We start from the raw sequence: 26285 nt of genomic DNA on the forward strand, positions 1-26285 counted from the left end.
CCAGGGATTGGCAGGAGCAGATGCTGAAAGGGAGGCCCTGCCACTGTTTCAATTCCCTATGTTCCTGACAGCTTTACTGATGCCACGTGGATGGAGGTTTGTGTCAGCAGACAGCCCAGATCACCTGTAACCTGAAACCCAAAACCGGGGCAGTTGCAGAGCCCTGCACAAAGGCCCCTCGGGTGGCCCCCGGGTCATTGGCCCATCCTGCTACAGTGTGTGGGCCCAGCTCAGGTCCTGGGCGTCTGAGAGTTCCCCAGTCTTCCACTCACCAGCCCCCTGACCTCAGTGCTCCTGGGCAAGTGGAGGCCAGCAGTCCATCAGTGAAACCTCGGCTGGAAGGCACCTCCTCCCCAAGCGGAGGCCCCTTACCTGAGTAGGGAGGTTGGCAGCCACCCAGGCCAGGAAGGGCCCAGCCCAGGACTCCCAAGAACTGCCAGACTTGCCATGGTGTGCTTCCATCCCCTCCCATCTGCTGGACCAAAGCTGAGCCCTGGATTGAGCCAGTTTGGGCCTGTCCTTTCACAGCCCACGTGGGGCATCTGAGAAAGAAGCCAGGCCATGGTGGTGACAGCAGATGCCATGGTGCAGCTGATGTGACAGGAGCCCCAGGACGCACCGAGGCTGGCCCTGGTTTTTACCAAACAGCCTCCCTTTGAGTCATCCAAAGAGCCAATCGCCCTGAAGGCTGGTTGTGTGCGGCCCGCCAGGTACTTTTTTCTTTTCCTGTGCTGGTTCTTTGTTGCTGTGCACAGGCTACTCTAGTTGCGGTGCATGCACCCTAGGGCATGCAGGCTTCAGTAGTTGCAGCACGTGGGCTTAGTTGCTGTGCGGCCTGTGGGCTCTAGTTCCCTGATCAGGGATATAATGGTTATCCCCTCAATTGGCAGGCGGATTCTTAACCACTGGACATTCCAGGTCCCTGGGTAGCACCCCCTGCACCTGGCACACACCTCGCTTGGGTCCCAGCCCACCGCCCCGACAAGGACAGCTCCAGGAGGAGAAACATCAGGGATATTTAATCATTCCATCACATGGCTGCAATCCTGCCCGCATCTACGCTGTGCTATATACAAAGTCATCTATCTCCCATCCCCTCCTCCCGGCCCCAGCCTGGCCTGGCCCAGGGCTCCAAGGCAGGTGGGGCCCCCAGGCAGCAGTAGGCCTGTTCCACAGGGTCTGGCCAAGCCGGTCCAGTGGAGTTCTGGCCCCGCACCGTGGCGGGACGGGTCTGGCCGGCCGGGCCGCCCTCAGTGCTGCGTCAGGCACTCGGAGGCGTTTTCCAGAGTCAGGTTGGCCAGGTGTGGGGGCTCCAGACATGTGAAGCTTGGTGATATCAAGCTGCAAGGAGATGGGGCACCCCAGTGCTTCTCCTGCCCTGCCTCGTCTTCCCCGGCGGGCCTCTGCTGGGGCCCAGGCCCCTCGTCCCAAAGGGGGCAGGTAGCAGGGCCCCAGACAGACCCTCGAGCTGGGCTTGGACACCAGTGGGGTCACACACCCAAGACTCATGATGGGGTCTGTGAAGGGAGCAGGGCAGGGCCGGGGGTGCTGGGGTTTTGACCTCTGGTTTAGGCAGAGCCCGCCCGGGTCCCTGCAGCTTCCCCCAACTGGGTCACTCACAAGTCTGGAGTGGTTCTGTACCTCCAGGCGAGGAGGAGGGGAGCTCATGTTTATTCATGGCGTGATAGCATGGATGTGATTGCCTAGGTGACATCCTGCCTGGCTGCACCCATCCCATACGACGCCCTGTCTGCCCCCACTGACCTGGAAAAGTCCACGCTCCCAGGAAGATGGGCCTGGGGGGACCTTACCTTGTATTGGTGTCCATTCTGAAACACATGACAGGGCCCTGGTTAGTTCCAAGCTTTGGGGGTAAGGCTGTGCCTGTGGTCCTCAGGCCCTTCCATGGGGGCACATATTCACCAGGGGTGCCCTCACCAGCTCTAACCACAGCCCTGCCACCCACCTGGGGCAGGGGTAGGACCTGGGTCTGTGGGGACCCCCAAACCAGGATGTGCGCCCTTGTGCCAGCTGAGCTCAGAGACCCTGGGAGGTAGAGGCTCGGTCCCCAACACCAGGGCCAGGTGCTTGTCTCCTGTGGCTGCCTGGACACATACTTACCGGTGAGGGCACATGCACATTGCCCTTGGGTAGAGGGGACTTACTTGTGCCACTTATTTCTACAATGACAACAATTTTGGAGTCAGGGGCCAAGTGGCCTCAATCAGGATCCCCTCACCCTGTGCCCAGCTGCCCCCACTCACATGTACTGGAGGAGGCCCTGCACTGCTTTCTCCCACTGCGCTGACGACCTGTGGGAACATGGGCGTGGACACTCAGGGGCCAGCTGCAGGGCTCCCCTCCCCCTTACCCGGGTGATGAGGGGCCCCTTCAGGGAGACCCTGGGACCCTGTGGGCAGGGGCCCCTCAGCACAAGCAACTGCCCGCGCCTTAGCCCTACTCGCAGTTGTAGCCAAAGCAGACGACGTGCGAATCCGTGCAGTTGGTGCAGGAGATAGTCTCGTACTGGAAGATGCCTGCAACACACCAGAGGTGCTGCGGGCTCCCCTCACCCTCAGCCTTGGAGGCCCCAGCTGCTGTGGCACCCCACAGCCAGGACCAAGGCTCACTCACCACAGTGACGCTGACAGTCGATGCGGCCTGTGGTAGGGCAAGGGCACAGATGGTGCCTTATTAGGCTTGGCCTGTTCCCCTGTTCCTCCCCAGCCCCCGCCTCCCAGGTTGCCCAAGGTTCAGCCCCTGTCCATTGGCCACTTAGGTGGGCCGCAGACTTGTTGTCTGCGCTGCAGTATATGGGATACAGTTCGTGACCAGGAATCTAATCTGGGCCCCCTGCGTTAGAAGCACGAAGTCTTAGTCATTGGACCACCAGGGAATTCCCATTGTTTGTTGTCCGTTCAGTCACGAAGTCATGTCCGACTCTTTGTGACCCCATGGACTGTAGCATGCTAGGCTCCAGGGTTTCTCCAAGCAAGAATACTGGAGTGGGTTGACATTTCCTTCTCCAGGGGGTTCTTCCCAACCCAGGGATCAAACCAGTGTCCCCTGCATTGGCAGGTGGGTTTTTTACCACTGAGCCACCAGGGAGTCCCCGGCCCCAGCCTGGGATGGAGCAAACCAGATGGGAGGGTGGCAGCAAAGCTCTGAGGCCTCCAGGGACCCACAGGGGATGTGGCAGGGATAGGTGGGATTTATCCATCAAGGTGTCCTGTTGGTGCCCACTGGATGAAACTGTTACTCCTGCAGAGAGCGGCCCTTCTCCCCCCCACCCCCATGGCCTTTCTGAGTCCTGACACCTGGCTGCACCATGCCAGGCTCCCTGTTCACATTACTGCAGTCTGAGCCACACCCTGACCAGACTCTGGCCTGTAAGGAGACTGAAATACTCCCATGGCCCTGGGTCCTCAGGCCTTGGGCAGCATCCTCCCCGCTGTCCCGCCAGCCCTCTCCTTTGCTCACTTTCGATGATGGCATTCTGGATGAGGTGCACCTGCTCCCGGAAGATAGCTCGCAGCTCGTTGGGGAAATACCCTGATAAGAGGAGGAGGAGAGGGGGCTGTCAGCCTTCGGCGGTCAGACTCAGGCGGTGGGTGGACTTTAAATGTCTGGGGGCGGTTGGGCTCTGCCTCATTTTCCAGCCCGCGGCGGTGGGCCCCTCACCCGGGAAGTACATCTTTCCCTGGTACAGTTGATCCATCCTCTGGTACACGGCGTTCGCCACTTGGTTCAGCTTCTCCCGGGCTGGGGGCGGGAGAAGGTGTGTAAGCTGCCTGGGTCCAGGGTCTGGCCGGGCCGGGGGCTCCGCCCGTGCGGGACCCCCGCACTCACTGATCTCCGCAGGGATGGCCAGGTGCAGCTCCTTCATTGTGTCCTGGCTCCAGTCGCTCAGCAGAGAGCCCGACACGGGGATGTCGCCCACCCACCAGGACTTGAGGTTCACGTGATGGCGGTAGAAGGAAAACTTATCCGAGAAGTTACCATGGCAGTGCAAGCAGCCGCGGGCCAGCGCTGCTGTCAGGCCCAGGCACAGCAGCAGGGCCATGGCCCGCCCCCGCCCGCCCCCCCCGGCCGCCGACCAACCGACGGCGCCTCCCGCGCCACTCCCTCGTCCGCCGCGCACCAACCAACGGCGCCCCCGTGCCACGCCCCTCCGCCGCGCACCAACCAACGGCGCCCTCTCAGGAGGGCCACGACCCTGCCCCGCCCGCGGCGTAGGCCTCGCCCCTGTAACGGGCAACAGAGGGCGCAGGTTCCTCCTTCAGGCCCCGCCCAGGAGCGGCCACTCCAAAAGGAAGCTCCACCCCTTTGTTGGTCCCACCCCCCGACCGCGCCTCACGCATGCGCCCACAGCCATTGCAAAGCTCCTCCTTCCAGGCGGGCTTCCCGGTTCGAGGCCGCGTCTCTTGCTCCCGGCACACAGCAAGTTCCGCCCGCAGGCCTCCCCGGCTCTTGTTTCCGGGGAGGCCTTGCCGTGGAGCGGAAGTATATCCGGTGAGGGGCGGGGCGGTCGTGTGCGAAATTACTCCGGGCCTGACAACGAGGCCGGACTGGCCAGCGGCCCGGGAACTGGGTCCAGCGGCGAACTTGACCCAACTCTTCCGGCAGCAGGAGGCAAGTGGCAGGTGAGTCCTCAGAGTGGCCAGCGCGCCCGGCAGGGAGGTCGGGCCCCTCAGAGGGGCGACCGCGAGTAGCAAGGAGGCCGGTCCCTCAAGGAGTCGAAGGCGGGGAGGCCGGGTTCCCCAGAGGGGAGACGGCGGGGAGGCCGGATCCCTCAGGGGAGCGACAGCGGGAAGGCCGGTTCCATCAGGAGGGCAACTGCGGGCGGCTGGGAGGCCGGGTCCCTCAGAGGGATGGACGGTGGTGGAGGGGCGGGAGCCGGTGGCGGGCCCTTGGTGGAATTAGTGGTTACCAGTGGCAATGGCACCCCACTCCAGTACTCTTGCCTGGAAAATCCCATGGACGGAGGAGCCTGGTAGGCTGCAGTCCATGGGATCGCTAAGAGTCGGACACGACTGAGCGACTTCACTTTGACTTTTCACTTTCATGCATTGGAGGAAGAAATGGCAACCCACTCCAGTGTTCTTGCCTGGAGAATCCCATGGACAGAGGAGCCTGGTGGGCTGCCGTCTATGGGGTCGCACAGAGTCGGACACGACTGAAGCGACTTAGCAGCAGCAGCAGCAGTGGTTACCAGGGCCACCCCCTTCTGGTATCAATAACCAGGACCTCACCTCCTGGTTTGGATGGAAAGTCCAAAGATTTTAGGGCCCCCAGCGCACTGTGACCCCCGCCCTCTGAAAGCAGTCTTCCTGGTCCCCAGAGCCCCTGAGCAGTGGGCACGGGCTGGGCGGGAGGTGTTTGAATGTTGGCACTGCCCACCGGCTAACCCCCCTGCTTCATCTCTTCACTGACTGTAGGGCTTGCATTTGCTTTAAATGACTATGTACTTTACTAAATGTCACCGAAAAGGGAAGCCTGAGGGTGACTGGAAAATACAGAGAGTCACATAGTAGCAAATAAATAGCCAATGATGCTCCCACCCAGAGAGCCACTGCTCATTTTGGAGTAAAAGTCTTCCATTCTTTATCTGCAGGTGCTTTTTACCCCTTGTATCTTTTTTTTTAAACCTTTTTATACAGTCTCGGTTGACGCCCAATCAACTGCATTCATTCAGAGATACACTTGGATAAATTTTGGCATGTGATACACAAGCATTTTGCATATTTCACCCCACTGCCTGTCTGCACTTTGTGATCTTGGACTTGCTTCTGTTACACTTGGTCTTTGCTAGCTGCTTCTTCGTTCCTCCCTCCACCCAACATAAAGTTCAGGGACTCTTATGAGCCCATTTTACAGACTCAGCCAAGCATGATGAGTGATGCCAAGAATCCTGGCCCTGGCCAATGTCAGGATAGGGCGCTGCAGCCTCCCAAAGCCCTAAGTGCCCATCCACCTCCCACCCCGGCCCAAGTTCATGGTAGCCTGTCACTGTCTGTTGTACTGATTATGGAGTGAAGCAAGTGGAAGTCTTGGCTGCCCCACCCCTGCCTGCCCACACCATGAGGCACTCTGTTTCTCCCCTCCCTTCTGAAGGTGCCCTTTGTTTGTTTACAGGGAACCTCAGCCCGCTCCAATCCAGAGCTTCTCCCCTCCCAAGAGTCCCACCTCAAATAGCAACTGTCCCATTGCTTCTGTCCTGATGGCGACAGGGGTGGTTCCCCCTTTTAAAACCCTCCAGAGCTGAGCTGTCCGGTACAGTAGCCACTGGCTGTTCATGGCTAGTGATCACATGAACATGGCTATTTCAAAATGGGATGTGCCCTTTGTGTAAAATACACAGCAGTCTCTGGAGACTTGGAGTGTTAAGGCGGGGGTGGGGTAGAAGGTGTGCAAAATAGTTCCTTAGTATTTTCTTTCCTGGTTAGATGTTAAAGTGATATTTTAGTGCTCTTAGGCTCAGTAGTATATATGTATAAAATCAATGTTTAAGTCACTTGTTTCTTTTCTTTTTGTTACTTTTTAATGTGGCTGCCAAAAAGTTAAAAATTACACATGCAACATGTATTTCAGTGTCTTCCAAGCCATTTTTAAAAAAATATTTATTTGACTGTATCAGGTCTTAGTTGCAGCAAGCAGGATCTTTTTTATTTGTAGCATATGAACTCTTAGTTTCTGCCTTTAGGATCTAGTTCCCTGACCAGGTTCCCTTGCATTGGCAGCACAGAGTCTTAGCCATTGGACCACCAAGGAAGTCCCATGGCATTTGTTCTTTATGCCAAGATGTGTAAATGTGTTCTTTCTTTATGCCTTCTTTCTTAGGATTCATCATTTTCTGCTTCCTATCTGTGGCTTTAGTTATTTCTTAAGTGGGGTGAGCAATTCACAGGATTTAGCCAAATGCTTGGTGTGTTGTAATTGATAAATTTGTGTTAGCTGTAAGTTTTTAGATTGTTTTTACTTTACTTTATTTATTCTTTGGTTGTTCTGGGTCTTTGCTGTTGCTTGGGCTTTCCTCTGGCTGCAGTGAGTGGGGGCTGCTCTTCACTGTGGTGCATGAGCCTCTCTTTGCCATGGCTTCTCTTGTGGAGCACAGGCTCTAGGTGCATTGGCTTCAGTAGTTAGAGCACATGGTCTGCTATTGTCACTCCTGGGCTCAGTTGCTCCTTCATTGGCAGGCAGATTCTTTACCACTGAGCCACCAGGAAAGCCCAAGCCACCAGGGAAGCCCCAGTAATTTTTTTTTAATAGACTTAATTTTTCGAGAGCAGTTTTAAGCTTACTGCATAATTGAACGGAAGGTACAGGGAATTCCTGTATGCTCCCTGCCCCCATGTGGGCATTGCCTCCCTGGTTATCAGCATGGCCCACCAGAGCGGGGTATTTGTCACCAGGATGAACCTCCACTGACACATCCCGGTCAGCCAGCATCCAGAGTGCATTTGGTGGGTTCACGCTCAGTGGTGCATGCTCTCTGGGTTTGGACAGATGTGCACTGACACATACCCATCATTTTTTCACACAGTAGTTTCACATCCCTAAAAATCCCCTGTGCTCCACCTATTCATCTCTCCTGTAAACTCCCCACCCCCACAAGGGCCCCCCGCAACCACTGATCCTTCTTCTGTCCCCAGAGCTCAGCTCTGCCTTCTCCAGAACATCATAGAGTGTGAATCACCGTGTCACCTTCTCACGTGGGCTTCTTTCACTTAAGGATGCACATTTACAGTTCCTCCTATCTTTTCGAGGCTTGATAGTACACTTTTGTTTTGAACCATCTAAAGGAGAGAGTATGTCTATCATCTCTCAAATCTGGACCATGGTGTTTGCCCACCAGGTGCCCCACATAGCTGTGACAAGCTGTGTTCTAGGTGTGCCTCTCTCCCAACAAAAGTAGAGGTGGCTGTTTCAGTCCTGAAGAGGGTTCTTGGAAGTACTATTTCAGTTCCTGGGCTCCAGATGATTCGTATTCCTAACGAGGTTAAGGCAGTCTGCTTCATAGGTGATGATGCGCCTGAGCCAGCCAAGTTCATGGAAGAATCAGCCATTAACCATCATTCCGGGAGCTGCACTCCATCTCCAGGGGTTCTTGAAATGGAAGTTGAACAAAAATTCCCCAAGCAGCTGGCTTGGAGCTTGGGTTTTTACTCTGGGAACTTCTGGACATGCCCCAGCTGGTGAGCTCCTGACTTCCTGGAATGGGTTCAGGCTGCTTAAGCAAAAAAGGGGAATCTGACTTCAGAAACCAGGTTCTGGGAAGGAGACAGTCATTCCTGTGGCTGCTGAGTCCTAAATAAGACATCCAGGGCTGGGCTGCTTTCAATGAGGGCCCACCCTGGGCACCCTCTGTGGGGTGTGGAGCAACATCCCTGGCCCCATCCATTCAGTGCCAGGAGTGCCCCATTCCCCTGTGGCCCCTGGGGGGCAGGGTCACCGCATTTGAGACCCATGGCTGTAGCTGAGCATGGAGGGAGCTCTCCTAATGCCTGGAGAGAGTGTGGTGCCTGGTGGATACCCTCCCCACCCTGATGTTGAGAGGAAGTTTGGGCAGCCAGAAAAGGTGGGGCTTGTGGTGGATGGAAGTTCGGAGGCATGGTTTCTGACACTCAGTTCTCCAGTCAGTCAACCACTCAGTGAAGGCTCCTGCAGCTTTGGAACAAGTCCTCAGAAGGAAGAGGTGTGACTCCTTCATGGACACACCACCTACGACCTCTCCTGCATTTCTTTCCTTTCTGTCCCCCGACCCCCAACACCGTTTTGTTGAACAGAAAATCTGTTTGCCCCCGCGGGGAACTGAGACAGAGGGAGGAGCTTCAGAGGAGAATCATGGCACTGGCTGTGGACACCTGGCAGCCCTTCTTTGTCTCGGTAGAGCAGAGGACAGTAGAGGTGGGGACAGCTGGGCTTAGATCCCAGGCCATCTCTTATCTGCTGTGGGCTCATGGCTCTCAGAGGCACCAGGAAGGGTCCTTGCTGCCTCACCCCCAGCTTCCTGTGAGGCCAATGATCCTGGTCATCCCTTGGCTTGGAGGGCTTGTGGACACATCACCTGATCTCTGCCTCCATCACATGGCTGTCTGTGTCTGTGTCCAGATCCCCTCTTCTTGTAGGACAGGGTGACCTCAACTTAAGTACATCTGCAGTGGTCCTGCTTCCACATGGGATCACCTCACCTGTTAAGACTTCAGCACATCTTTTGAGGGGGGATGTGATTCTGCTTATAAAAGGGCTATAGGAGATAACTGCTGATGGGCATGGGGTTTCTTTGTGGGGTGATGAGAATGTTCTGGAATTAGATAGTGGTGATGGTTGCATACTTCATGATTTTACTAAAATCCATTGAATTGTGTAGGTTTATCGTCGTGTGAATTATATATCAGTTGGCTTTTGTGGGGGAAAAAAGGATTACTAGGAAGGCTGGACTATAGCGAGCCCATCTAAAGCACCTGGCCTTTGTTGTGTCCTTCAGGACGCGGGCAGCCTCCCCACCCAGGGAGCAGTCTCAGTATTTAAACACAAACATTTAGATGATGGGAGACAGCCCTGAGGCACAACCATCTTTAGCAGGACAGATCCTGGGCCGTGAGCATCTTCTAGCCAGCCACAAAGGCTGCTGGGCTGGGGCAGGGTTTACACACAACGGTGGCAAATGTCATCAGCCAGGCAGGATGTGGAGGCGCCGGAAGGAAGTGGCGACGGGGCTGAGGTGTGGCGGTTGCCAACAGGAACTGTGTTTTGTTTTTAGAAAAAGAACAGGGGTGGGTGGGTGTGTGCTGGGGCAGGGGAATTTTGTCGTTTTAACCTTTGTCACTCTTGGAGTTTGTAAGTACCACATTCATCTCGTGTGCAGGAAGACCCAGGGGAGCCCCTCATGCTGGATTCCGAGAAGCCTCTCCTGGTTTTCCCTTTGCTGCCCTTGGAGGTCTTCTAAGAGGGGGCAGAAACTCAGGATCCCCAGAAACGGTACCTGGGATTTTGGTGGCGGGGGGTTGCTGCAGTGACTCCTGGGTGCTTCTCAAGGAAAAGGCACTTGCCAGTGGTTGCCCACTCCTTGGCCACAGGAGCCCAAGGGAGTGTGTTTTTAATAGAAAGTGCTGTTTGCTTTTGATGGGAACTGTCCATCCAGAAAGTTTTTCAAAAATCATTGCTTCCACTTTAAAAAAAAAAAACCCTCCCACTTTCTCAGGAGACAGAAAAGTAGGCAGGAACCTTATAAGCCTGCTTCATCACTCTGCCCCATCTTCTAGAACCATCCTGGTGCTTGTCTGGTCCGTGGCTTGACGGGCTGTAGATAGAGCTGTGGGGTCACCCGGGTCAGTGGGGTCCCTGTCCGCTTCTCACCACCCCACAGCCTGTGCCTGTCTGACAGGTCACGTGGCCCCAGAGACCCCAAAGTCAATAGAAGGCAGCAGCGGGGTGCGGGGAGGTTGCATTTTTCTTGGTGGTGTGGTCTCTTTGAGGGTGAGAAGGCCAGCTATAGGGCAGATAAGGAGCCTGGACACCTGGGTGCACAGAGGCCGCTGTGGGGGCTCAGGGGCCAGCCCAGGCCAACCCCACTCTGGCTGGATGAGGGATAGCACCCTGCTTTGTCTTCTCATGGCCAAAGTGAGGCTGCATTCAGCCTGGGCAGAAGAGTGTTTGGAGGCTAAAGTGAGTCGTGGGTGAGAAATTGCTGGCAGGCGGTAGGTGCGGGGGAGGCCAACTTGGGTTGCTGGTCAATCCACGCAGGGTGACTGTCCCTTGACCTGCACTTGGAGTGGCCCTGAGAGCTGCTTGGTTTACAGATGAACCACCTGGGCAGGTTCACGGCCCCTCGGCAGTTAGCGGTCGTGGTGGGGGCAGAGGCAGGTGGAAGCGCGGGGTCCCCACCCACCACCTCCAGCACAAGTGCCCTCATACAGAGGCGTCCCCACTGCCTAGCACAGGTGATAGACTAGCCTGCAACAGAGGGTCAGGGCAGGTGGCCTCTTAACCGGGGCCTCCTGGGGGTCTCAGATCGTCCACACTGGGAGAAAAACGGCAGATGGGCTATTTGTGGCTGTCCTCCCTTTTCGGAGGCACCTCTTCCTGCCCTTCAGGCCCTAGGCACAGGTCTCTACCACACCTCCAGAACCAGGGAGGGTCAGAACCGGAGGCACCTGCACCAGACTGCAGGTGCGGCAGAGGTGCCTGGTGTGGGAGCAGCCCCAGCCAGGAGGGACTTGGCCCTGGATTTGGGATGAAGAGTGGGGGTGGGGCAGTGGAGGTGGGTGGCCAGGCAGAAGGGACCACGGTTTCATCCCCACGGTCCACGGTGCAAACACTGACTCCTTCTGCTACCAACTGTGCAGCCTAACAGTGATTTACTCATTAACTGGGTACTAGTTAACGGTGACCACTAGTAGTTAATGCTTAGTGCTGTCACCATCTTCTAGCCCAGTGTTTCTCACCTGGGGTGCTCTTGCCCCCAGGGGATACTGGATCACATCTGGGGACATCTGTGGTCGTCACGACTGGGGATGCTCCTCACGTGAGGGGGCAGGGGTGGCCCCGATGTCAGCAGTGGCAAGTCCGGGCCTCAGTCTTCCCAGCTTTAAAGTAGGGTTCTGCTTTGCTCCATGGGTTACCGTGACTGCCTCACTGGGCGTTAACCAAGGTGGCAGGAAGTGATGCTTGTGGCTGGGGCCTCAGGGCAGCTTTGGGGAAGGAAGTGAAGGCTCTTCTGGTCTCTGGATGGGCCTCCTCGCTCCGGAGCACAGGTGGCTTCCTGCCCCATTGCCAGGCGGCCTGTCCGCGTGAGCGTTCCCTCTGTCACACATCAGTGCCTGCATTTTTCAGCCCCTGTGGTCTTCTGTGTCTGCGCTGTCACCTCACACAGCAAACAAATTTGACAGGCAGTGCTGGCCTCAGCTTGAACCCAGAGGGAAATGGCCTGTTCTTTGTGGTTCCCAGAGCAGCACTTCGGCCCACACTTGCTCTGTCTCTTCACCCTACTTTAAAAATAAGAGCTTTCCTGGCTCTCATTGATGTACCAGACTCTCCGCCTTTCACGTGTGCATTCCACTGTTTTTCAGTCCATTCACATTGTTTGTAACACCACCTCTCTCCAGTTCCAGAACATTCTGTCACCTCAGAAGAAACCCTGTTCCCGTCAGCAGTCACCCCATCCCTTGCCCCAGCCCCTGACCACCAGGAACCCACTCTCTGTGTCTGTGGATCTGCCTGCTCTGCACGTTTCCTGTCAGTGGAGGCACACCCCGTGTGTCCTTCCGTTTCTGCGTCTCTCATTGAGCATCATGTCCTCCGGGTCCGTCCACGTGGTAGCGAGTGTCAGGGCTTCTCTCCTTTTCATGGCTGAGGGATGCTCCCAATGGAGACATTTGGGTGTCTCCACCTTTTGGCTGTTAGGACTCATGCTGCTGGACACACTTATGTACAAGTATTTGTGTGGACATGTGTCGTCCACATGTGTCATCACTTAGATGGACACTTAGGAGAGAGCTGCTGGTGAGATGGTAGCTGCATTTTTTAAACTGCTGGGCTGTTTTCCTCAGCAGCCACCCCATTTTACATTACCCCAGCAGCACAGGAGGGTTCCTGTTGATTGTCCTTTTCGATTACGCCGTCCTCCTTGGGAGTGGCAGGTCCCTCCCCTCCTCACTGTGCTCCCTACATCTGGCTCCATCCCTGGATGCTCAGCCTCTGTGTTTTGCATAGTTCATGCTGCCTTGAATCAACCTTCCAGTATCCACAGGGTCAAGTGGGGCCCAGAAGAATGAGCAGGCTTCACCTACCAGTGGGGAGGACAGATGGTCCCCAGCCTGCATGTAACCAGGGCCTGAGTGGCCCAGTTGTGTCAGCTGTGAGTTACCCTCCCTGGCGTTCCTTCAGATGTTCTGTGTAGCCTCTGTCTGAGTTTCCAATGGCTGCTGTAACAAATCACCACAGACTTTGTAGCCCAAACCACACAGATTATCCTCTTACAGTTCGAGAGGTCGAGTCCAGCTTAGGCCTCTCAGGGCTAAAATCCAGGTGTGGGTAGGGCCGGTCCCTCCGAAGGCTCCGCGGGAGCATCGGCTCCTGCCTTTTCCAGCTTCTAGAGGCACCCCATCCCTGGCTCTCAGCCCCTCCCTCCATCCTCCCAGTCAGCAGAGCAGCATCTCCCGTCTCTCTGCCTCTGACTTTGTTAGCAGGCCCTGTGGACACGTGGAGGACACAGAAGGGGGAAGGAGGTAGGGTCAGGGTTGCGCCTGCCCCGAGGGGAGAGGTGCTGGACCCCTCCTTTGAACCCCGCCCTCCACACTCCATGCTCCAGAAGAAGTACTCTGAAGGCTCAGCTTACTGCCATCCCTCTCACTTGAGATCAGAGCAACCTCTTTCTTTTTAGTTTCTCATAACTCAAGAGTCAGAATCATTCCTGGCTTTCAGGCAGGACACCCTGGCTAGAACGCTGGTGTGTGCCCTTCACATTATCCATCCACCTCTGGAATTAACCCAGAGGTTCAAGGGGCCACTGAAGGCTGGGCCAGGAGGCCCAGGCCAATGGGGATCAGTCTGATTTCTGACCTGCCGACGTGTAGAAGAGCCGAGCCTGCAGGAGATGCTGGCTCCAGGATGTGGTGGGTCGTGACTCAGTGCTTACTAACCGCCTGCTGAGGTCCTTCCCCTCCTGGTCGCCCCATCTGGACCATGGACATGGGTGCAGACACGGGTGAACTGGGCTGAGGTGACCAGACCTGCCTGCCTCGTGCCCATCCCCCATCACAGCTTCTCCATCACTGAGGTCAGCCTGGTGGCACAACGTTGTCCCTTGGGGGTGACAGGATCCCTGTGCAAGGACACACTAGGTCTTCTCAGACATGGAATGTCCAGAAGTTTCTGACTGTGAATGTAGGCTGTTCGAAGCCTCTCGGTTTGTGGCAGTTTGCTGCACAGTGTGCTTGGTCTGGAGGGTCAAGGTCCCAGGGCCAAGGAACTGACTCCAGAGGGGTTTATTACATTACGTGTATATTACAACATTACGTATAAGTGGTTTTTCATCTCACCAGGAGTGCAGGGCTGTGTGTGCTGGAGCCCAGCCTGGGCAGTGCTTCCGCTTCTCCCAACCCGGGCCCACTTCCCCCTCTGCTGCTGCTCCTGGGTGAGCTCCCAGGATACCTCCACCCCACCCAGTCCTGGCCAGGTCCACGCCCAGGAAAGCATATCTACTTCAACCGGAGATGGAGACAAGGGGCGGTGGGCTAGCGTGGCCATCGGAGTGGTGATGGTGAAGGAGCAGTGCGTGACTGGTCCCAAATGTGAGCCCGACCCAGGCTCCTTGTGCTTGATTTCACCCTTTCATGCCCCCTGAGGTGGGGTCTATTACTCCAATGTGACAGGGAAGACAGTACAGAACAGAGGCTTGGGAGGGGCCTGTTCATGAGAGCAGGGCCATGGCAGTGCAGCCCCTACACTGGGGCCTCATCCCCAAAACGAGTGGCATCTGTCACAAGACCAGAGAACTCGTGGAGGCATCTTCACTTAGGTGGTACATTGGGGTGGGTAGTGTCCCCCAGATTCATATCTGCCCCTTGGACGTGGAGCTGTGCAGATGTTAGGCTAGAGAGCTGAGAGCACATGGGGTTATGGAGGTCTCTGGTCCAGAGACGAGACTGTGACACGAGACCCAGAGAGGAGCAGAGGCAGCAGGAATCCACGCCCTTCCATCCCTGGAGCCCAGAAGCCCCACGATTGGAGTGTGGGCAGAGCTAGTTCCTCCTGGGGCTCCCTCCCAGCTCCACCAGTGCTCCTGGTCCTTGGCGTGTCCTGGTTTGTAGACCCATCACTCCATCTCTGTGTCCATCATCACACGGCCTCTTACAGGGACATTCATCACTGGATTTGGGGTGCCCGGATAGTCCAGGAATAGGGCAACCCAAGATCCTTAATCAATCTGCAAAGACTCTCTTTCCAGATAAGATTCATTTGCAGATACCTGGCTATGGACATCTCTTCACAGAGGCTGCCACCTAGCCTGAGGGGGCCCGCCCTCAGGTGGCATGTGGGGCCAGTAACTTTCTCTTTACCAAAAGCCTCTGGGCTCAGAGGGGATGTGTCGGGGAAGTTCTGTGTGCCCTTTTGTTGAAACTCAAAACCACAAGTCCCAGGAATGTCCCCAGTTCACCCACTGGTGCTTCTAGAACAGGGTTCCAAGAAGGTTCACAATGTTTCCTTTTTGTGTGTTCCAGGTCCGAGGGAGCCTTGGGGGCCCTGTGACCTTCCTGTCCTGAGCGTCCTGCCAGGCCCTCCCCTCAGAAACCTCGTGGGGGGCGTCCTGAGTGCACGGCCAAGATGTCCAACCCCTTCCTAAAGCAGGTCTTCAACAAGGACAAGACCTTCCGGCCCAAGCGCAAGTTCGAGCCGGGCACCCAGCGCTTCGAGCTGCACAAGAAGGCGCAGGCCTCGCTGAACGCAGGGTTGGACCTGAAGCTGGCGGTGCAGCTGCCCGCTGGTGAGGAGCTCAACGACTGGGTGGCCGTGCACGTGGTGGACTTCTTCAACCGCGTCAACCTCATCTACGGCACCATCAGTGACGGCTGCACCGAGCGCTCCTGCCCCATCATGTCGGGCGGCCCCAAGTACGAGTACCGTTGGCAGGACGAGAACAAGTTCCGGCGGCCCACGGCACTGTCAGCCCCCCGCTACATGGACCTGCTCATGGACTGGATTGAGGTGCAGATCAACAATGAGGACGTCTTCCCCACCAACGTCGGTGAGTCTCTGCGCTTTCGTGTTCTTTTAGGGTCAACTTTATCGGGATGGAGTCCACACACCACTACATCCACCCATTTAAAGTGCATGGTTCAGAGGCTTCCCTGGTGGTCCAGTGGTGGGGACTCCACGCTTCTGTTTCATGGGGCATGGCTGGGGAACTAAGACCTCACATGCTACATGGTAAGGCAAATTAAAAAAATGCAGTTCAGTGGCGTTATAGTACATTCACAGTGTCGTGCAGCTATCAGCTGTATCTAAATCCATCACCCTGAAGGCTTCCCTGGTCCAGTGGTTAAGAATCTGCCTGCCAATGCAGGGGACACGGGTTCCATCCCTGGTCTGGGAAGATCCCACCTGCTGAGGGGCAGCTAAGCCTGTGCCCCACAACTACTGAGTCTGTACTCTAGAGCGCATACTCTGCAACAAGAGAAGCCTGCGCACTGCAACTGGAGAAAGCCCACGTGCAACAGTGAAGACCCTGCGCAGCCAAGGAAAAAATCCATCACCCTGAAAGAAGCCCCATCCCCTTCAGCAGTCACCCGCACAGCCTCCCCAGCCCCTGATGACCAGGAACCCACTGTCTGTGTCTGTGGCTTTGCCTGTTCTGAACGTTTCCCATTGGTGGAATCACACCCTGTGTGTCCTGTGTCTGCTTCTCACACTGAGTGTCGTGTTCTCAGGGTCCATCCACATGGTAGCGAGTGTCAGGGCTTCTCTCCTTTTCATGACTGAGTGATGCTCCTGTGTGTGAAGGGACACATTTTGCTTCAAGCAAAGGCTTCCCTGGTGGCTCAGATTTTAAAGAATCTGCATGCAGTGCAGGAGACCCAGGTTCAATCCCTGGGAGAAGGGAATGGCTACCTCCTCTAGTATCCTTGCCTGGAGAATCCATGGACAGAGGAACCTGGCAGGCTACACTCCATGGGATAGCAAAGAGTCAGACCCAACTGAGCGACTAACACATATAGTTAAAGGATCTTGAGATAGACAATTCTGGATTATCTGAGTGAACCCTAAATGTCATCACAAGGTCCTAATGAGGGGGCAGAGGGAGACTCGTTACCTAGTGGGGCAGAAGGTGGTGCGGTGATGGGAGGAAGAAGGGACCATAAGCCCAGAAAACATGGGACCGGGTTTTCCCTGGAGCCTGTGGAGGACTCAGCTCTGCCCACAGCTGGACTCCAGCTCAGGGCACCATGTGGACTCTGGCCTCAGGAACTGGGAGAGAATTGTCCTGAGCCGCTGAATGGTCCCAGGAGACAGTAGATGTTATTCTCATGTTCACCTGGGCTACTTGGAGTCCTGGTAGGCCGACTGGTGAGCAGACCTCGGGCCTGGCTTTGGGCTGCTGCCATGCTCTGTGCTTCATTGAGTTTCTCACCCCCAGGCCTCACTCACTGTCCGTACAGTGAACCACGTTGACTCTGGCAAGGGGATTCCAGGGACCCACCTGGGAGAAGGCCATCCCATAGTCATCACTTTCCCAAAACAGATTCCTGGGTGGTCTCCTGTCAGGTTGCCGGGTCCAGGTCTGCACCTTCTCCCTGTCATCCTGAGTCATTGCTTTGCTGGGACCAACTGAGGCCCTGAGGGGTCCACCTCCTAGAACTCAGACCTGCCTCGAGTCAGTGCTCACCCACCAGAAAGGAGAGCATAAGAAGAGTGAGAGAAATGAACTTGGCAGATGTCACCCAGCTGCCCAGCGAGGTTAGGGGCTGCCTGGCCTAGGCCGTATCTTCCAGCCCTGTCCACAGACCCCAGGGCCAGCCCCACCCCTCGGCCTGGTTCCACCCGCACCCCCACCCCCAGTGGACTGAAGTGCTTCTCTTTGCTTGTTTGCAGTGCTGCTCAGAACAGGAGCCTCCCGTGCTCTTCAGGGCTAGATCTGTGGCTGAACAGAGAAAGCACAGGTCTAAAAGTTCATCCTGCCCCCAACGCTGGTGCTTCCATGCCTGAGCATCCACTTAGCCCCAAAGCCACCTGACTACTCTTGAGTTTAGACCCGAGATCCGTCCGCACGCTTTTCCCATCAAGGACCAGACGGGCTGCCTCGGCTACTCAGATCTGCCATGCACCCGAAAGCCATCATGGATGACACTTAAAAAAGTGTGCACGAGGAGTAGGCCTGCGTTCCAGTAAAACTTACCTACAGAAGTGGGTGGTGGACCAGGTTTGTGACTCCATGTGAGGGCATCTTGCAGGCGTGGGCAGTGCCATCCCAGAAGATCCTGTGTCCAGGCCCTTCTCCTATGGGGCTGTCGCTCCCTCTCTACCTGGGATGGCCCAGGAGGACCTTAGTGACTCCCATCCCCCCAGGAAAGGGGGCAGGGTGGGGCCCTAGCCTAGTGGGGCCCAGGATCCTGTGTGGCAGATGCTGGCTATGTGCTGTGCTACCTTCCTCTGCCTGCCATAGGCTCTCGTTCCCTCTGACCTCCCAACGCTGAGGAGACCTTCCCTTGTCGGGGGTCCCCATGCCCTCAAGGCCGCTGTCCCACCACTCAAGTGTCATGGGTCTTCACGGATGGCAGATGAGCCTCAGATGCCCTGTGAACATGGTTTTTCCCAAGAGTCAAGTATTCTTGCTTCCCTGATGGTTAAGTATCCACCTGCCAATGTAGGAAACACGAGTTCAATCCTTGGTCTGGGAACATCCCACATGCAGCAGAGCAACTAAGCCTGTATGCTTCAACTACTGAGCTCATGCGCTTAGAGCCTGTGCTCTGCAACAAGAGAAGCCACTGCAACGAGAAGCCTGCACACACAAGAGAACCTGCGCTCAGCAACGAAACCCTAGCACAGTCAAAAAAATTTTAAATTAGTTTAAAAAAGAGTTGAGCATTCCTTCTGTTTAGCTGTTTTCTCCTGTTGGATGGAAGCAGGAAACCCAGAGGCCTCACTGGTGCTGAACGAGCCTTCTGCAAAGGCACATCCCCAGACACCCGGCCTGGAACACCAGTGCCATCAGCAGTATGGGACACGCGTACACAGAGGAGGGAGCTGGCCAGGGGCATGATGGTTGGTCTTGGGGAAGGTCTTTCCCATTTGCCTCATCCCTCCACACCCTGGGACCTGCCTCTGGTGTGAGAAACCCTCACTCAGGCTAGTTGTCCCTGACTGGCCGCTGACACTGCCCCTCGAGCTGCTGAGCACACAGATCCGGAGCACCTATTTGTATGTCTTTGGGGATTTGCTCGACAACCAGCAGCTGCCATTCCATTTTCTGTGAGTGCGTCCCAGAGCGTTGTGGCTGTCCACAGGCTGGGTGGTCGCCAGCCCTGGAGCCCCTCTCATGAAGGACACAGGACCTGTCCGTCCTGGTCCCAGGCAGCCCCTGGTAGCGCTGCTCACATGGTGTGAGTGCATGGCATCTGTCCCCTGGGCCGAGGAGGACACGCGAGGTGGGGACGGGCATGTGGGCACAGCCCATGAATGTGCCTGATGCCAGAAGGTCACCCCCAGCTGGGTCAACAGGTCTTACCACAATTTTAAAAAATTTAAAAAAAATTGAAAAATAGAAATAAAATATTTCAGTAATAGAAAAACACGGTGCATGTATGTATGTATGCAATTAAGTTAGGATGTGTGTGTTCAAATGTGAGCAGTACCATGAAGCATAGTTAGATGGGACGATATAAATATATTAAGGGAAAAGCATCAAAGTCCAGAACATAGGTTTTTATGCATCGCCCAGTTCCTATCCGAAAAATAAAGGTAACCAGAAATAGACGCAGAAGCCTGTGAGCCGCCCGGAAGCGGGATGTCAGGTCCACTGCCGGCCAGACGCGGAGAGCGAGAAGGGCAGGACGTCTGGGCCTGCAGGACTGCCCCTCCCCGCCCCCGGGCGCTGTTTGGGGCAGAGAGGTGCAGGTCCCGGAGGGAAGGGGAAGGGAAGCTGAGCCATGCCCTTCGCCCCGCAGGCACGCCGTTCCCCAAGAACTTCCTGCAGGTGGTGAAGAAGATCCTGTCGCGGCTCTTCCGCGTGTTCGTGCATGTGTACATCCACCACTTCGACCGCATCGCACAGCTGGGCTCCGAGGCTCACGTCAACACCTGCTACAAGCACTTCTACTACTTTGTCACTGAGTTCGGCCTTATCGACACCAAGGAGCTGGAGCCACTGGTGAGCATGGAGCGTCGTGGGGTAGGCAGCGGGTGCGCGGGGTCCCCCCATTACAGTGGCCCAGAGGGGCTCCTGCCTGCAGTTGGGGTGCCCATCCCTCCTGCTAGCGGCAGGAGAGCAAGGAGCTACTTCTTTTTCTGGTTTTAATTGAGGTAAACTTTACATGTGGTAAAACCACTGATGTAAAAATGAACAATTCAGTGGTGTTCAGTACATTCAGAGGGTTCTGCAACCCTCACTTCAGTCCAGTTCCAGAACCTTTCATAACCCCCAAAGCAGTCTTCTCCACATCAGCAGTCACCCCCTCCTCAGCCCCTGCAACCACTCTCCTCAGCCCCTGCAACCACTCACCCACTTTCTGTCTGGGGGGATTTGCCGAATTGGTCAGTATTGATTCCCCGCCCCCGCCCCAGAAATGGGAGATTTCAGGTGCCTGACTCAGGTCCCGTGGGCTGTGACTTGGAGCCTGTATGCCATACTGTGTTACCCAAATGGTTCTGAGCAGGACCTGCAAGGTCAGAGGGCACAGGTGGTTGCTCTCCCAGTGCCCACCAGCTGCTGCCACTGTTTACGGGGATCATTATAAGAAGTGGGAACATCTCCCCAAGCTCAGAAATGCCGGAACCTTCCAGGGACCGGGTGGTGCCTGGGTGTGCGGGTCTGCTCCTGGGAGACAAGATCATCACTCTGGATACCCCGCCCCAGTTGTAGCTTTCCTGGCAGGACCCTGGGCTCCCTGTGGGCCTGTTTGGGAGGCCTTTTATTTGAGTACACTTGATTACAGCCTTGTGTTGGTTTCAGGTGTACAACACAGTGACTCAGTTATTCATGTATTCTTTTTCATAATCTTTTCCATTATGGTTTATCACAGGACACCGAATATAGTTCCCTGTGCTATATAGCAGGACTTAACTGTTTATCAATTTTATATATAGTAGTGTGTATCTGTTAATCCCAAACTCCTAGTTTATCCCCATTTCTTTCCCCCCTGATGTCTGTGAGTCTGTTTCTGTTTCATACATAAGTTCATCTGTGCCATATTTTAAATCCCACACAGAAGTGATGTCGTATGGTGTTTGTCTTTCTCTGATTTACATTGCTAAGCATAATGCCCTCCAAGTCCATCACATCCATGGTGTTGCAAATGGCATCGGTTCATTCTTTTTCATGGCTGAGTAATAGTCTGCTGTGGAGATGCGCCACATCTCCTTTATCCACTCCTGTCAGTGGGCATTTAGCTTGTTTCCATGTCTTGGTTATTGTAAATAGTGCTGCTCTGAGAATTGGGGTACATTTATCTTTTCAAATTATAGTTTTCTCTGGATACATGCCCAGAAGTAGGATTGCTGGATTGATCTATGGGACCTCCGTATTCTCCATAGTGGCAGCACCAAATTGCTTTACATGTGACCTTTTTTCCTGATTCCTTTCATTGCTTTGGGTCTTTGCGAAAGGCTTATCTTTGACAACTTTTAAAAACCTCTAAAAACATCTCAACATAGCTTTTTCGTGTTTGTATATTCCCTTGTAGGCTCTGGCTAGTAGGGAAGGGGTTTCCCTCTGGGGTAGTGGAATGTTCTGGAACCAGGTAGAGGTGGGGGTTGTCCACCGTTGAGGAGGACAGTTCATTTTATGTGAATCTCACCAAATACGGAAAATAGTCGTGGGCAGTTTTATGATACGCTCATGTTTTTTCATTTAGTGTCCTGATCCCGTGGTCCTTTCTCCTGCATTGACACTTAGAGTTCTTTCTGGAGGCAGAAACTGTGACCCTTCTCATAAAGAGCGTGCCGCCTGGCCTGAGGCACACGCTGTCTATGCCCGGTTTAGTAAAGTTTGTGTTGAATGAGGCCTGTGGGCCCCTTGAGACCATGCACTCTGACTTCCCTTTTGTGTGTGACTCCTGATGTCCTGCTTGTTCTTAACAGAAAGAAATGACCGCACGGATGTGCCACTGAGAGCCCTCGGCCCTGTCATCTCTGCGGCCACGCCCTGGGGACCCGCTGCGGCTACGCGCCACATCTCCAGCACAGGGACCAGTGTTTTCTAGCCCAGCAGATTCTGCGCTATCAGGGTTGCATCCTCTCTCCGGTTCCAAGGTGGCAGCAACCATTAGTCCGGTCCTCTGGGCCCCAGTCTCCTCAGCCGTCACATCACAAGGGAGATGGGAATTTGAACTCTGTGATTCTCTGTGTTGTGAGCAACCAGGAAAACCCACTTTGTTTGGAAACCACTTGCATTTGCCAGGAGGCTGGCCCACCTTGGGTCCGTCTCCTGACTAGCCAGCATGCTCGGCCATGGGCTCTGGGGCCCAGTCAGCGAGGCCATGGCCATGCAGCACTTCCCACCATGGCCCAGGTCTGGTTTCAAGCGGTACGAGCACCTGGCTTCTGTCCTCCCTGCGTCCTCCCCTAGCCACTTCTGTCCGCCATTCCTCCAGGACCCTGGGCTCATCCATCAGTTTCCCAAGCCTGCGCCTGCATCCCACATTTCTTGGGGTCCCTTCATGTCACATAAAAGAGTGGATTATTATAGTTTCATTTACAACTGCTATGAGAGGTTACTAGGAGAAAAAAAAAAACTTTTTACCTACAGGTAGTCTTCCCCTTGCCCTCTAGAAAAATGTCCCCTTTTTGCCATGAATAACAGGGTGACTCTCCCAGGGAGCACCTCTCCCTGGGTGTACAACCTTTGAATTTCACCTAATGCCTGCCAACATCATATGGAAACCCTTTGTATGCCACCCTGCCCCCCCCCCGACCCCAAGACTCTGGGACCAAACCCCAGCACCTTCTCCCTGCAGAAGCTGGAGCAGGGGCACTCTACCAGCCACCTCCCTGCCCACAAGCAGCATCCTTGGTGGCCTTTGGGCATGGCAACCCTACCTGCCCAGGCCATGCTGGTTCCAAGTTACCTCTAGGTGTCAGGGAGAGGGCCCGCCACCGACACTGAACAAGTGCAATTAACAAATGAAACCTGGGCCTCAGTCCTTCAGAAGCCGCCGGCTCTGCTCCTGGAGCCTGGAAGGACTTTATGAAACTGGCCAATCGAATGTAGCTCCTTTTAGATGCAGAACCACAACCGAACGCCGTAACCACTGTGCCTCTTCAGGTCACCAGCCAGGTCAAGGAAGGCAGTGGGACTGGGGGAGAGAGTCCCCTGCCCACCCTCCTGCTCCTGTGGGTATTCCCACAGGAACATCAGAATAAATCAGTCTCCTTATCTGCGGCTGATGACTGTCATTTTTGTCTTCCTAGAGTTGGGACACATCACCACAATTGTCACCAGGGTGCCCTTGTCCAAGGGGCAAAGAAATCTTCGCAGTCACCATGGTTTGTGGCCCCCAGAGTGCCCGAGTAGATGATCAGACGCACAGCACATTGGTGGGACTAGAATTTCACAGGGTGCCCGGCATCTGGAAAACAGACTGAGAAGGCACCCACCTCTCTCCTGCTTCTGCCTTCTCTCACATTGCTCTAGACACTTAGCAAACGTGATTTTAACTGTTGCCACTTCTCAGCCTTTTGGCTGAGATCAAGTGATTTTAACTGTTGCCTCTTTGCAACATAAATGTTCCAGAAAACTTTGAGCTGGGTGCAGAAGAGTAGATGGAGTGAGAGGGAACAGAGGGGTGTTTTCTGTCTCTGTCCCATCCTAGGTATCCTGTGACCTTAACACATGAGTTTACCCCAGACATCTCTTATATGCAAAATATGGGATTGTGTTACTCTCAGGGGTCCTGGGGCCAACAGAGCGGTCTTATGAGAAGCTCTGGATCCAGTGGATTCCAGCCTGGTGTGTGGCTTCCTTCCCCTAGAGGGCGCGCCGTCTCCATCACAGGGAGAGAGTGTCTTCAGGGGACTCCTGGTTACTTGGAAATAAATACTTTCTAATGAAGCCTGTGTTTCCTTACCCCTGGATTTTGCAAATACACCACAGAGATTTCCAGGACCAGTTTAAAGTCTGGGGAGCTATTGCCGTTATTTGGAACAACAGCCCCAAAAGTTGTCCTTGTCCTGGTCCTGGTACCTGTGAACATGTCACTTCAGTGGGCAGAGGAGACTTTGCATGAGGGGTTAAGAGTAGGCTCCTGAGATGCTGGATTCCTGGGTTCCCAGTGTCATCACAGGGTCCTTATAAGAGGTGGGGGGAGGGTCAGAGGGAGATGCTGTGCTTCTGGCTGTGAAGATTGAGGGAGAGGCCGCGAGCCAGGGATAAGGCACCTCTAGAACCTGGGAAAGGCAGCAACCAATGCTCCCTGGAGCCTCCAGAGGGACCAGCCCTGCCTATGCCTGGATTTAGCCCCTTGAGGCCCGAGTTGGACTTCGGACCTCCAGGACTTTAAGGAAATAAGTTAGTGTTATTTAAGCCAATGAGTTTGCTGACTATGTTAGGGCTGCCACGGGGAACTCATGCACCCTTTGGAAGGAAGTGTTTCATACACCGAACTCCTGGGACCTACTGACTTGGGCTGCCTGGAATGCGAAGATTAGCCAGGCTAGCTTCTGGGCAACCCTTCCCTTCACAGGCCTGGTAATCACTCATCCTAACAGGACAGTTCACCCCAAAACTTGTTCAACCAGGAGAGGTTGTGGGAGGTAGGAAGCGGTGTCTGGAAGTCTGACCAGACGAAGCAGTGGCAAAAGGAACCAGCTGTGTTTCTTGGACAAAACCAGCTGGCCCTGTTCCTTCCTGGCCACCATTGAGGCATGGCTGTGGATCTGAGTCATCACAATGGACGTGACAAAGAAGGCAGAATAACCCAGAAGGGGTGTTCTTCCAGAAAGTGGAGAAGAAAGTCGGGTCACAGTAGGGCCATCTCGGAAGATCAGGAGCCCCATTGCTCCTGGAAACTTCCAAACTGGGGCAGGCATTGTCCTAGACTGGTACTATTCAATATGGCAGCCACTAGCCACAGGGGCTATTGAAATTCTAATTCAAGATCAGCTAAACAGAAAAATCCTCAGCTCCTTCACACTAGCCCTTGTTGGTGGTCTCCACGGCTGCCATTTTCTACTACATTGGTTGGCGCTGCTTCTACAAGTTGTTCCTGAGTCAGAACAAAGGTCAAGGTAGAGACAATTTTTTTTTTTTTAAGGTAGAGACAATTTGAATCCTTTTCCAGTTCATAAAGATTGACTGAGGTCTGGAATTTAATAAGTGGTTTGCATCTTGACCACCAAAAGGAGGGACCGTGTGGGACTGAAGAGAGGAAGGCGGCTCTGGGGACAGATGGAGGACTTGGAAAAGCCCAGACAGGGATTTCCCTGGAAGTCCACTGGTTAAGACATTGTCTTCCAATGCAGAGAGTACAGGTTCCATGCCTGGTTGGGGAGCTAAGATCCCACATACCTCTCGGCCAAAAAAAACAAAACATAGAACAGAAGAGGTAACAAATTCAATAAAGACTTTAAGAATGGTACACATCAAAAAGAAAGAAAATAAAAAGCCCAAATAGATTCAATCCTCTGTTGAGCATGCATTTTATAGGTGCCTCCAAGTTCACAAAGCCCCTCTGGGTTGTTGCCACTATTTATGGCTACAATAATATTCCTCTAGTTGAATCTTTATAAACAGACTCAGTTTTTTTTTTTTCAATTTTATTTATTATTATTTTTTATTTTTTGGCTATACTATGCAGTAGTGGGATCTTGGTTTCCTGGCCAGGGATGGAACTGGTGCCCCCTGCAATGGAAGCATGGAGCCCTAACCATTGGACCATCTTGGAAATCCCTAGATGCTGTTTCATAGATGATGGTAATTGGCAAAATTATATATTAATATAATAATATGTGATAATATATTAACAGTGAACTTAATTTCACCAATTATCACTACACACACACACACATACACATATACATATATATATGTAAAATGTAAAATAATATGTATCCTTTGAAATTAACTGGAGGGACAAAGACAGGAACAACAGCAGCTACAAAAGATAGAAAATACAGTAAACAGCAAAGATGAGTATTTTAAAGCATCATATGGGATTAGTTCATGGAAAACTGAGGCAGCAGTCATAGACCAGGCTTGGCTATATGGAGTCCCCACCTGGTTTTATAAATAAGGTATTATTGGTACCTGACCCTGCACATTCACCTGTATATCACCTATATAACACAAAGGGTAGTTGTCACACAGAAGCTGAAAACAGCCACTCTCGGGCCTTCATGGAAAAAGTTGGCTAACCCCTGAAATTGAGGTTGATTCTCCTAGTAAAATATGAGAGTGTCACAGAAGTAAAACCGCGACCTTAGCACTTTCTTCTTTTCACACAGACCTAGACAGTTCTGTGTATGCTAGCCCCTGGGCTGTATGCTTTCCTTGGGAGAATCTCGTGCCTTCTATCCCAATAAAGTTCTTAAATAAATGGCATGGCACAGTTCAGAGTAGGTAAGCCCAAGTT

At 54.2% G+C, this 26285-nt stretch overlaps 2 protein-coding genes across 12 annotated transcripts; one reads left to right on the forward strand and one right to left on the reverse strand.

Moving 5' to 3' along the window:
* Nucleotides 1-996: 996 nt before the first annotated feature.
* IZUMO4 (IZUMO family member 4) lies at nucleotides 997-4107 on the reverse strand. Of its 8 annotated transcripts, none has more exon segments than NM_001101928.1 (9): nucleotides 997-1341; nucleotides 1812-1829; nucleotides 2166-2180; nucleotides 2265-2312; nucleotides 2462-2537; nucleotides 2635-2661; nucleotides 3481-3552; nucleotides 3682-3762; nucleotides 3850-4071. In NM_001101928.1, coding segments are annotated over 9 exon segments (465 nt in total). In that variant the 5' UTR covers nucleotides 3887-4071; the 3' UTR covers nucleotides 997-1250.
* Nucleotides 4062-23764, forward strand: MOB3A (MOB kinase activator 3A). 4 transcript variants are annotated; one of them, XM_059887977.1, is made up of 6 exons: nucleotides 4535-4643; nucleotides 8009-8195; nucleotides 9869-9981; nucleotides 15225-15748; nucleotides 19668-19870; nucleotides 21799-23092. In XM_059887977.1, the coding sequence occupies exons 4-6, from the start codon at nucleotides 15328-15330 to the stop codon at nucleotides 21826-21828; spliced, it is 654 nt and encodes a 217-aa protein (XP_059743960.1). In that variant the 5' UTR covers nucleotides 4535-4643; nucleotides 8009-8195; nucleotides 9869-9981; nucleotides 15225-15327; the 3' UTR covers nucleotides 21829-23092. The 4 variants fall into 4 exon arrangements, with proteins under 4 accessions (XP_059743958.1, XP_059743960.1, XP_005209086.1 ...); XM_005209029.5 differs by lacking the exon at nucleotides 8009-8195; NM_001034229.2 differs by lacking the exons at nucleotides 8009-8195; nucleotides 9869-9981 and having other exon boundaries at nucleotides 21799-23764.
* Nucleotides 23765-26285: the final 2521 nt, after the last annotated feature.

This window comes from Bos taurus, chromosome 7, assembly GCF_002263795.3.
Source record: "Bos taurus isolate L1 Dominette 01449 registration number 42190680 breed Hereford chromosome 7, ARS-UCD2.0, whole genome shotgun sequence".
In the NCBI taxonomy this organism is placed as follows: domain Eukaryota; kingdom Metazoa; phylum Chordata; class Mammalia; order Artiodactyla; family Bovidae; genus Bos; species Bos taurus.